This window comes from Rhizophagus irregularis, chromosome 14 (genome assembly GCF_026210795.1).
Source record: "Rhizophagus irregularis chromosome 14, complete sequence".
NCBI classification, from domain to species: domain Eukaryota; kingdom Fungi; phylum Glomeromycota; class Glomeromycetes; order Glomerales; family Glomeraceae; genus Rhizophagus; species Rhizophagus irregularis.
Genome location: NC_089442.1, coordinates 5003037 through 5014962, shown reverse-complemented (window position 1 = coordinate 5014962; position 11926 = coordinate 5003037). Strand labels below are relative to the sequence as shown.

The following is an 11926-nucleotide window of genomic DNA, read 5'->3' as shown; positions in this document are numbered from 1 at the left end:
TTTAAAACATGAACTGATGAACATAATAACATTCTACATAATTAAAGTATTTGTAACAAAATAAACACAGTTTTGATTCTAATGTAATAAATTTAATTAACGCAGTTCTAAATTTTTTTTGTAACGCAGTTCTTAAAATTTATTGATCTAATGTAATAAATTTAATTAACGAAGTCCTTAAAACTTATTGATTCTAATATAATATGCTTATCCTTATTCCTTAATTAAATTGCACTATTTTTAAAATATAATATGCTTATCCTTATTCCTTAATTAAATTGCACTATTTTTAAAATATAATATGCTTATCCTTATTCCTTAATTAAATTGCAATGTTTTAAAATATAATATAAAATTACAATTGCCTGCATTGCCTGCATAATTATATGTTAACTGGACTTTGATCGCGAATATTTTGCCCTGCATAATTACATCATTTATTTCCTAAATAGTATCATTATTTAAATCACATGATATTAGAATTAATTCTCATTGGATTAACTATTGTAATTATTTCTCATTATTATTATTCCTCATTATCATCATAATTATCGTCATTATTATCACCGTCATCCATACCTAATACATCATCTATATCATAATCATAGTCACCTTCTCCGGGTCTCTTGTTATTACCACTATCATCAACTTCATCATCTTCCGCATTATTTTCATCTGAATCATCCAATATATCTCTTGGAATATCGCCGATTTCACTAGTAATTGAATCACGCGATAAATTAACAAATTGATCAATCCATAGACTTTCGATTACTACACGGCAATTGTCTTCGGGTATTGTTTCGCCGCTTGTAGTTAATCTCTGAGTAGAAGCTTGCTCCTCATTATATTCCTCATCGTCATCTTCTGCAAAAGCTTCTGCAATACGTATATTGATCTCATCATCACTAAGACGAAAGATTCTTTTTTGATCAATTCCATAAAATCCAAGTTCAGTTTTTGAATTGGATTTCCAATACAAAATTAATTTGCACATGGATTCTAGTTTATCCACATTAAGATTTAAGCGACGTTTATGAAATAGCCATCCTAAAGTCGAAAATCCACGTTCGCAAGCTTGCTGAGTTAGACATATTGCAAATAGATAACTTGCAATTTTAGCAGGACATCTGGTTCTGGTTCGGTATTAATATATTTCCACCAATTCACGGGATTATCTTTAGCAAAACCGATATCTAGGTCAAATGGCTCTTGCTCATTAATATATTTCTGTATTTGATCACATAAAGTTTCAGCTTCGTAACGGTCGAAACCTAAATTTTTTCCCGATTAAGCTGCACATTTGATAATTCTCATGAGGGCGCATTTTTTAACGTGGCGCGTTTCTAAATCTGGGATCCATAAAAAAACAAGTAATATACTTATCATCATCGAATTCATCAAATCTTTCATTTATTACTTTGATACAACGACTTGAATGCAGGATTTAATGATTTGGGTAACTTTTTTAATGTAGTACAAGTCTTGCCAAGCTCGGAAACAATCTGCAAGTGTAGCTCTTCTCGATTCTAATGAAAGTACCGCTTTTCTTAGAGGATCCAGAACAAACCCAAGAACTCGTAAATTTGAAAAAAAATTTCTCGATTGAATAATCGGTTTTATTTTATCATTTGTTAGCACTTTATCGTGATCGCTGGCCATTTCTTCTAGTGCTGATTCCAAATTTATTACTGAATTTACGGATTCACTAGCAGTAGTCCAGCGTGTCTTGCAATATAATTTTAATCCTCCTCCACTAATTCCTTTTTCTTTAATTATTTCAGCAAGCTTTTGCATTATACGATTTAACTTCTAAAAAAGTTGTCAAAAATATTAACACGTTTTAATAAACGTTCCCCAAACTTCTCCTTGACGATGTCGCATGCAATTAAATTGATAGAATGTGCAACGCATCGCACATTCTCAATCTTTGGATGATTCTCATGTATAATTTTTCGTGCATTACGAACATTGGCCGCATTATCGGAAACTACAGCACATATTCGATCTTCTCCAATACCTTCTATAACCTTTTCAATTACCGTAACTAGATATTCTGCAGTGTGCGAATTTTCAGACAAATCAGAAAGTTGATAAAGATATTCTTTACGCGACGGAGTCATTACAATGAAGTTCCAAATTGAACGATGTGTACCAGACGTCCAACCATCAAAGGCTAAATTATAAATTAATATTATATAGTAAGTAAGATTAAATAAAAATGACGTATGATAGCCTATTTAATTTAACAAACCTAACGTTAAATTGTTTCCTTCGTTCTAATTCAGAATTAACTTTAAGTTCAACGATTTAATTCAATTGACGTTCAAGAGTTGATTTACTAATACTTCCTTCGTTGGTGTATTGTACCCGCATTAAGCTTTTCATAAAAGATAGAAAAAGGGATGTTCCACTACTCTAAACGCAATTCCGCACGCAATAAAAAATTTAACTAATGCACGATTAATTCGTGTACATCTTTGTTCGTTAAGCTCTGTTGAATCATGGTAATCATCCATGTTACTTTGACCTTCAGAGTATTTTCTTTTTTGGATGACTTGGACTTATCTTGCCGTTCCATTACTTTAGTCATATACCTTCTAACAACTGCTGCTGGCGCATCTGGACAATGGTTTGAAAGATGCTCTTCGAGCTTTGAAACTTCACCGCGTGACCATGTATTCTTACAGTACTTGCAGGAGGCGGCAAATTTGCCAGAACCAACAGCTTCTCCTTTATTAATATCTTCCCAAATGCTATTAGGTGGCCGACCTCCTCTATTTTTCATTTTAATGGGTGAATCTTCTATGTGATCAGTCATTTGAAACAGTTTTTTATTATTAATATTATTATTAAGAAAACGGAAGAAAGTAAAAGAAACTTTAGTTCAGTGTTAAAGGAGATGACGGAATTCAGGGTTTATTAAATGCACGTTACGCATTTTCCTTTAATGAATATAAGCCCCTTAAAAAAAAACTGTAAAAACGTGTAATATCATAATATTAATATGGGAGTTAGAAATGAAAATTCTAACACTAGATAAAGCTTAAAAGAACCAAGACGACGGTAAAATATTGAAGTTTAATCTTTTATCTGTAGATTATTTGATCATCTAAATTATATTATTAATTGGTGTAACTTGGCGTAACTATATGCAAATCTTATGATCAACTATGCCGGAACTACGGAGAAAACCTATTATAGAGGTTTCGGCATGTTTCGGCAGTTTCGCAATTTTGACAGGTTTCGCAGTTTCGGCGTTTCGGCGTTTCGGCACTATATAAGAGGTTTCACCTTTCGGCATTAGGCCAAACAGGTTTCGGCAAGCAACCTTAGAGCTTCGTCCTCACTTGATTCGTCTTTATTCGAATCATTCGTTTCGCCTCCTGTCTCGTGTAGAAGCTTTGTTCGTTCCAATACCAATTTTCCATTACAATTATTGCAATAACAAAGAACTTTCTTCCTTTTGCGAGGTTTTTGGAACGAACGTCTACGTTCATTTTTTTTTTTGATTGCCAAGAATGCTTGAAACCGATCTCCTTCTTGTCATTTTCAATTGACGAGTTTTGAAGTTAATCGCTTCAATAAATCAAATAATCGTTTAAAACTTTACTACAATTTGTAAAAATTTAACGTCAATTCGATTAATTAATTAATTTAACTGCGGTCATACTAAATCGAATATTTTGATATTAATTCGATAAATTAAATCGGTTAAAATTTGCAAAAGTATATTGTACTTGATAAATCATTTTTAATTAATTGATTTAACTGCGGTCGTACTAAATCGAATATTTTGATATCAATTCGATAAATTAAATCAACTAAGATTTGCAAAAGTATATTGTACTCGATAAATCATTTTTAATTAATTAATTAATTTAACTGCGGTTATACTAAATTGAATATTTTGATATCAATTCGATAAATTAAATCGGTTAAAATTTGCAAAAGTATATTGTACTTGATAAATCATTTTTAATTAATTGATTTAACTGCGGTCGTACTAAATCGAATATTTTGATATCAATTTGATAAATTAAATCAACTAAAATTTGCAAAAATATATTGTACTCGATAAATCATTTTTAATTAATTAATTAATTTAACTGCGGTCATACTAAATTGAATATTTTGATATCAATTCGATAAATTAAATCGGTTAAAATTTGCAAAAGTATATTGTACTTGATAAATCATTTTTAATTAATTGATTTAACTGCGGTCGTACTAAATCGAATATTTTGATATCAATTTGATAAATTAAATCAACTAAAATTTGCAAAAGTATATTGTACTTGATAAATCATTTTTAATTAATTAATTAATTTAACTGCAGTCGTACTAAATTGAATATTTTGATATCAATTCGATAAATTAAATCGGTTAAAATTTGCAAAAGTATATTATACTCGATAAATCATTTTTAATTAATTAATTGATTTAACTGCGGTCGTACTAAATCGAATATTTTGATATCAATTCGATAAATTAAATCGACTAAAATTTGCAAAGTATATTGTACTTAATAAATCATTTTTGTTGAAAAATTAAAATCAATGATCATTTCGGTTCGGAAGATACGATAAATAAACTTTTATTTATCAAATCAGCTTGTGAAAGTTTGTCAAAAGCTTAATAATAAACTTATAAATTCTATAAAAACTCATCTGATCATTAACTCGTACGTTCTCTTTCTATTTTCTTCTCATCTCATTGAAATTTAAGATAATTTTATTTCATTTTCATAATAACTGGTAATTTGTAACTTTCGACCATATAATATATAATTACTTTTGATTTGCAATTTCCTATTTTAACCGTAAGAAAATTTATTAAAATATAGAAATGAGCCGAAACAAGAAAAAATCGTCAAATAAAAGAAAACTTCACAAAGCATCTAAGAAAGTGAACCGGGACCGAACTTCAACTACTCCTAATACCGGACAAACTTCTACCCCAAAAAAAAGTTGATATATTGATTGTTTTACGTTATTCCGTTCCGTTATTCAAAGGTGTATCATTTATACTTACTATACCAAAAAAATTAATTAATACAGAAACGAATCAATACGAAAAATCCACAGCAAAAATAAAACACCTGATGAAGAAATCGTCGAAGTGGATCGTGGACAAGCTTCAACTACTCCTAATACCGGACAAACTTCTACCCCAAAAAAAGTCAATATATTGATTGTTTTGCGTTATTCTGTTCCGTTATTCAAAGGTGTATCATATATACTTACTATATCAAAAAAAATTTATTAATACAGAAACGAATCAATACGAAAAATCTGCAGCAAAAAATAAACCATCCGATAAAGAAATCGTCGAAGTGGATCGTGGACAAACTTCAACTACTCCTAATACTGGACAAACTTTTACCCCCAAAAAAAGTCGATATATTGATTGTTTTGCGTTATTCCGTTCCGTTATTCAAAGGTGTACTTACTATATCAAAAAAATTTATTAATACAGAAACGAATCAATACGAAAAATCCGCAGCAAATAGAGACGAACTGTCTGATGAAGTAGAAATCGTCGAAGTGGCTCGTGGACAAACGTCAACTACTCCTGCTACCGGCCAAGTTTACCAAAAAAATTATCGAGATCCATTTGTCCTTAATATAAGTCAAGTTCTAATGGAATCTCGTCAAAAGTCAAAAACAAGTCGAGATCTGGAAGAATCCCATACCGATAAAGAAATGGCCAGTGCGCATTTTCTGAAAAGTTCTTTTGAACATACCAGAACTATTAAACCACGAGAATTGTCTTTATCTCGAATGCCGCACAGGGATTCCTTATCACGAGAGTTTTTACCATATGATTTTTCTTCGAGTTCCGTTGAACCATCAGAATCATTGGCGTATAGATACAATAATAGTGATTATGAAAAGTTGAAGAGAGATAATGAACTGTGACACATTTTAATGTACTTAACAAATTTTTATCAAATATTTTACGTTATTTAGAACATAGTCGGCTCCGTGATGAGCATGCTTATTTACAAGGCAGAATGTGCGAGGTCTATAGAGAGTTAAAAGAAATTAAAGGTGAATTAAATGAACTTCGGCAAGATTATATCAAATTACATTCCCATAATAAGTATATCAATCACGAAAATGAAGTTCTTCGAGCTGAGATTAATAATCTCAAATCACAAATATCGAGCCAAGATGATGCCGATGTCAAATCGTCAGAAAGTGAAAGTAACGACAACGATAATAGACCTGGCAAAAAAAGAAAAGTCGCGAGACGTCAAATTGATCAATCAGACGACGATTCTGAAACTGACGAAGAAAATGCTAGAGTTCGTTAGAGATCGACAGATTTTGCATTTTACACGATTTGAATATCCTTCTTACGAATCTTTTATAAATTATTATAGACTGAAATGAAGGTAATATTAAAAATGATGCCTTCCGAATTAACGTTAAGATACGACGAAAAATTTACAAACGAGACGAACGCAGACATTTTACGACAATTAATACCACGATTGATTGCTTCCATGAAGCCTCGATTTAGTCCTTCATATAACACTGGTCAGAATAGTCCATTTCGGCAAAATTTTAAATTGCCGAATGTTGGACGAAATTTGGTCTGACCTTAGCCGATCAGTACCAAAAAAATCGGCAACTAATTTTATAGGCGATTTGCACCGTAACGCCTGCCACTCGCAATTAGAAATTGGCAAAATTTCGGAATTAGTTAAAAAAATCGGCTGTACATATCAATAAAATTTGAACCTGCCATGCAAATGAAATTCGTCATAAACAATCGACTATTCGTCTAAAAATCGATATTGATTTAAATTGCCGATTTGCAAAAATAAATAAAATCGACCATAATAATTTTGACGAAATTTAGCAAATTTAAGTTTTAAAACAGCGATTTTATTTCGATTGATTTACCAATTATTTTAATTAAATCGCAAAAATTTCCTACAAAAATAGTAAAAATTTCCTACGAAAATAATACGAAAATAATACTAAAATAATAAAAATTTCCTACGAAAATAATATGAAAATAATACTAAAATAATAAAAATTTCCTACGAAAATAATATGAAAATAATACTAAAATAATAAAATTTCCTACGAAAATAATATGAAAATAAAATAATAAAAATTTCCTATGAAAATAATACGAAAATGATAAAAAAATCCAATCCACAATTCCACAAAAAAACCCATAATTTTCAAAAAAAAATCCAAAAAAAAACTGATGAATCAATCTAAAATTCGAAAAAAAGTTAGTATAACAAAAACTCAAAACAAAAATTAAAGTACAAATTTATACCATTTTTCTGTTTCATCTTTCGTTTCTGGCGATTCTTCCACTCCAATTGGTTCCGATTCTTCCATTCCCGTTAGTTCCGAATCTTCTATTACCTCTATTTCGTCCATCTCCGCCAACACTTCCGCATCTTCCGCCATTATTAGATTATCCATCGTTTGAATCGGCGTCTCTGGCTCAGAAAAGTCGGTATCAGCCGGCATATTCTGCTCCACATAGGTCCAATTTGGAGCACCTCGTGGATGACGAGAGACGATATTATACAGTGGCCTGCCAAAAGTGACCGACCACCTAAAAATTAATAAAATCAGTTATTTTCATTAATAATTTTTATATTTATTTTAAAATTAGAAATATAAAAACCTATTTTAAAAAGTATTTTTATACTTAATTAATAATAAAATTGTGTATAAATATCTAATTTTAATGTGAAAAAAAAAATTGACTTTTTAACCAGAAGCAGCTTGAAGAAAATAGATAGCAAAAATCGATTTTTCAACTAAAAATTGGCTTATTTTCAAAAAATCAGAAAAATTTGATTAGTAATTGCTGAGAAATCCCCTCCTAAAAATCGGCAAAATTGATGATCTACATATAAAAATTATAAAATTTCACCAAAATTCATGATTTAAAAGCAGATTTTTCCAGGAACTGCTGATTAAAATTTTCTGATTTTTTGAAAATAAGCTAATTTTTAGTTGAAAAATCGATTTTTGCTATCTATTTTGCTCTAGCTGCTCTGGTTAAAAAGTCAATTTTTTTTTCACATTAAAATTAGATATTTATACACAATTTTATTATTAATTAAGTATAAAAATACTTTTTAAAATAGGTTTTTATATTTCTAATTTTAAAATAAATATAAAAATTATTAATGAAAATAACTGATTTTATTAATTTTTAGGTGGTCGGTCACTTTTGGCAGGCCACTGTATATCTCATCATCATAATTTCGCGTTCGTATCAGTTGTGCAGATTGAAGAGAGAAAGCGTATTGGTCCAAGATATTTTGTAAATAAAAAATAAAAATACGACAAATAAGTTATCGAACCTCTTCAAATCTCCAAGACGGATTATAAACATTGATATGTCTTTTACCGTCTGGTTGCTCCTCATCCGATTCAGAATACTCTGAAGAGTGATATCGGTTGTCGCTTAAAACATTCAAAAATTCTTTTCGATCATAATTCTCCAGTTTTTCGTCATTTTTGTCGAAAAGCGATTTTGCGCCTTTAACTCGTCGTGCTTTTTTCTATATTTAAAGTTTTGACGAATGATGAGATTTTTTTTTTTGAAATAATAAAGAAATTATTTACCTCATTTAACCGATTGTTTCGATGTAGACGACGATTATCTTTGTCTAAAGTGCCACGTTGTTTATATAACAAACGCACTCTGCGATGTTTATGTAAAGCGGCAAGCCGGCACTTGACTTGCCTGTATCGTGAGTATATCTTGGCTTCATCACTTCAATTAATCGAGGTATAATCTGTTGAAGAATTTCATCATTCGACTCACTGCTAAACTTTTCATCGTATATTAATTCTAGTTCAATCGGAAAAGTTTTTAGAATCGTCTTCATCTTGGCCTAAATTGAACAAAATATCGGTTTAGCGAGCGTTAAAAGCATACATTGAAAGAGGAATTTTGGACGAACCCTAGCTTCTTCTTCATCTACTTCCATTTCATCTTCAGAATCGCGCACAAGATTTTTTCTTTTCCTACGCTTTGTTGGTCATTGATCCTCTTCAAATTCGATATCTTCGGTGTCGATGGAATGTCGTGACGCAAGCCGTCATTTTCCTGACTAAGTATATTGTTATACGATTGTAATTGGCCAACATCTAGCCGTAGGTCACGCAACTCGCCATTTGCATTATCGAGTTGCCGATTTAATTCGTCAATTCCTTGTGTAGTATTTTCTTTTCTTCGGAGATCATACGTTTCTAAAAAACGTTAAAGTCGACCAGAACTCTAAAATGAATACAAAAGTCAATTGTAGCTCACCATTTACATCTCTAGTCCAATTACTACTATAAGGTTCACGTATAATTGGCATTGATTCTCTCCTATATGGTTCGGCGATGCGTACATGCTCCTATACGGCTTCGGCATCGCGTAACGCGTTAATTCCCTACGTACGGTTACATTACGAATCGGCGGTACCATCCTACTTTGTTGCGGAGATAAGCTGGATGGTACCACTAAGCGAAATGGCCCATTATCTTCCGAAGCTTCTGGTATCGACGTTTGTTTTTGAGTCTTGTAAAGAACTGGAATAGCTACTTACTTAATAAAGGTCCTCCGGGCAAAATTTCAGATTTACTAGTAATTTTACCAACCTTTCTTATCTCATAATTTTACCATATATATATAGTGACCTTTTAAAATTATATTAAATTTTACCTTAGATTTTCAGAGACCTAAATTTTTTTAAATATTAAATAAACAAAATATTTTATAATCATTACAATAAATTTTAAAAATTTTTTATTTTTACTAAGTTTAATTCTTATTCTTTAAAGATAAATAACTTTTATTAGTAAAAAAAGTACTTTGAATTACAAAAATACTATAAAAAAAATCTTAAAGACACACATCTTTAACTTTACTTCGAAACTATTATTCACTTACTTTCTTTAAAAAAATCTAATTAATTTTTTTTAAAAAAAATAAATTCGTAATTGGTATTATGATGAAAAAATGCTCGTACCCCATAAGTATTAATCCAACTGCTATGAAAATATTTATCTAAATATTTTCGACCTTGCCGAACAACTTTACTTAAGCATGAAAAAGTGATTTCATTTGACCAAAGTGCCCAAATTACGCCCTATAATCACTGATCGGGAAAATAAAAAAAAATTAAAAGTGCGAAAATTGCTCGTATTCCGTAAATATTAAACTGATTCTTATGAAAATTAATATTCAGGTAGTTTCGATCTCGCCAAACAATATTACTTAAGCTTAAAAAGGTGATTTCATTTGACTAAAATGCCCAAATTACGCTCCGAATTTAATAAACAAAAAACGTAAATTTTAAGTTAATATTAAAATAAAAAAATGCTCGTATGCAATAAATATTACTCCAACTGCTATAAAAATTCAAATATAAGTAGTTCGACCTTACTAAACAACTTTCTTAGATAGTAAAATATGATTTGATTTAACCAAAGTACTGAAATTAAATTCTGAAGTTGCTAATTGCTGTACGAATTTTTATATTTTAAAAGCTAATTTTTGTAATAATTTTCAAAAAGATAGTGCTAATGCAAATAAAATTAAAACTATAAAATGGTTTTTACAAGTATAAAGAAGAGAATAAATTTTTTATTTTGAGAAAAAATTATAAAACGTATATTACCAAATATTGTAATAATTGTTGTACAATATTTCAAATTAGTATATATAAGGTAAATATTAAATTTTATATACAATTTTACCTTATTATTTACCGAAACATTTGTAAACTTATATTTGATTTTACCTTATAAAACCGGAAACCTATTTTAACTTTACCTTACATATCTGGAGACCTTTATTTGTCATATATATAATTTTACCTTTATCTATTAAGAGACCTAAAATTTTTTTTTAATATAAATTTTACCTTATATTTTCGGAGACCTCTATTAGAAGTAAGCGGGGTCCTACCGGAACCGGAAGCTGCGGATTCCTGTATCGACGTTTGTTTTTGAGTTTTGGTAGTACTGGAACCAGAAGCTGCGGATTGTTGTTTCGATGCTTGTTTTTGAGTTTTGGTAATACCGGAACCGGAAGCTGCGGATTCCTGTTTCGATGCTTGTTTTTGAGTTTTGGTAGAACTGGAACTGGAAGCTGTGGATTCCTGTATCGACGTTTATTTTTGAGTTTTGGTAGAACTGGAACCGGAAGCTGCGGATTCCTATATCGACGTTTGTTTTTGAGTTTTGGTAGAACCAGAACCGGAAGCTGCGGATTTCTGTATCGACGTTTGTTTTTGAGTTTTGGTAGTACCGGAACCGGAAGCTGCGAATTGTTGTTTCGACGCTTATTTTTGAGTTTTGGTAGAACCGGAACCGGAAGCTGCGGATTGTTGTTTTGATATCGACGTTTGTTTGGGAGAATCGGAACTTACAAATTCCTGTGAAGAAGTTTGTTTGTGAGACTCTTGACGACTTTTTTCGACACTTTTTTTTCCAGATCGTTTCATTCTTTATAGAGATTTTAATAAACAGAAGAATAGTAAAATTAGTAAATAAAGTAGAACTTTCTTTCAAAATGATGAAAAATATTGTTCGATTTATATAAAAGTTGATCAATATAAAAATGTATTGCAGATTTTATAAAAATTACGAGAATTGTTTATCAAAAAAATAAAATTATTTTTGCGAAAAAAATTCGATTGATGGAGCTTTATAAATTCAAAATAAGCTTTCCTGGGAAAAAGTTTATTTGATAAAAATAAAAACCGAAATTTGATTTATAAGTTAATTAATCGTTAAAAAAAGTCTAATCGAAATTAAACTTTTAATAAATCAATTGCTAACGGATCAATTTTAACCGAAATATTCAAATTAATTAAAAAAATTTCTCATGATTGAAAATTTAATTAAATCGACTAAATCAAAATCTTGAAATTAAACTT

At 30.1% G+C, this 11926-nt stretch overlaps 4 protein-coding genes across 4 annotated transcripts; 1 reads left to right on the top strand and 3 right to left on the bottom strand.

Moving 5' to 3' along the window:
• Window positions 1-4848: 4848 nt before the first annotated feature.
• On the top strand, window positions 4849-5921 carry OCT59_006765 (uncharacterized protein; the record flags this gene model as incomplete). Its single annotated transcript, XM_066141498.1, has 3 exons — window positions 4849-4969; window positions 5274-5396; window positions 5479-5921. The coding sequence occupies 3 exons, from the start codon at window positions 4849-4851 to the stop codon at window positions 5919-5921; spliced, it is 687 nt and encodes a 228-aa protein (XP_065998277.1).
• Window positions 5922-7283: 1362 nt separating this feature from the next.
• On the bottom strand, window positions 7284-7502 carry OCT59_006764 (uncharacterized protein; the record flags this gene model as incomplete). The annotated part of the gene is made up of 1 exon (XM_066141497.1): window positions 7284-7502. One exon carries the CDS (start codon window positions 7500-7502, stop codon window positions 7284-7286), a length of 219 nt encoding a protein of 72 aa, XP_065998276.1.
• Window positions 7503-8877: 1375 nt separating this feature from the next.
• On the bottom strand, window positions 8878-9358 carry OCT59_006763 (uncharacterized protein; the record flags this gene model as incomplete). The annotated part of the gene is made up of 4 exons (XM_066141496.1): window positions 8878-8887; window positions 8957-8973; window positions 9025-9245; window positions 9307-9358. The coding sequence occupies 4 exons, from the start codon at window positions 9356-9358 to the stop codon at window positions 8878-8880; spliced, it is 300 nt and encodes a 99-aa protein (XP_065998275.1).
• Window positions 9359-9921: 563 nt separating this feature from the next.
• OCT59_006762 (uncharacterized protein) lies at window positions 9922-11491 on the bottom strand (the record flags this gene model as incomplete). The annotated part of the gene is made up of 5 exons (XM_066141495.1): window positions 9922-9936; window positions 10013-10132; window positions 10824-10835; window positions 10910-11146; window positions 11417-11491. 5 exons carry the CDS (start codon window positions 11489-11491, stop codon window positions 9922-9924), a joined length of 459 nt encoding a protein of 152 aa, XP_065998274.1.
• Between the last annotated feature and the right edge of the window lie 435 nt (window positions 11492-11926).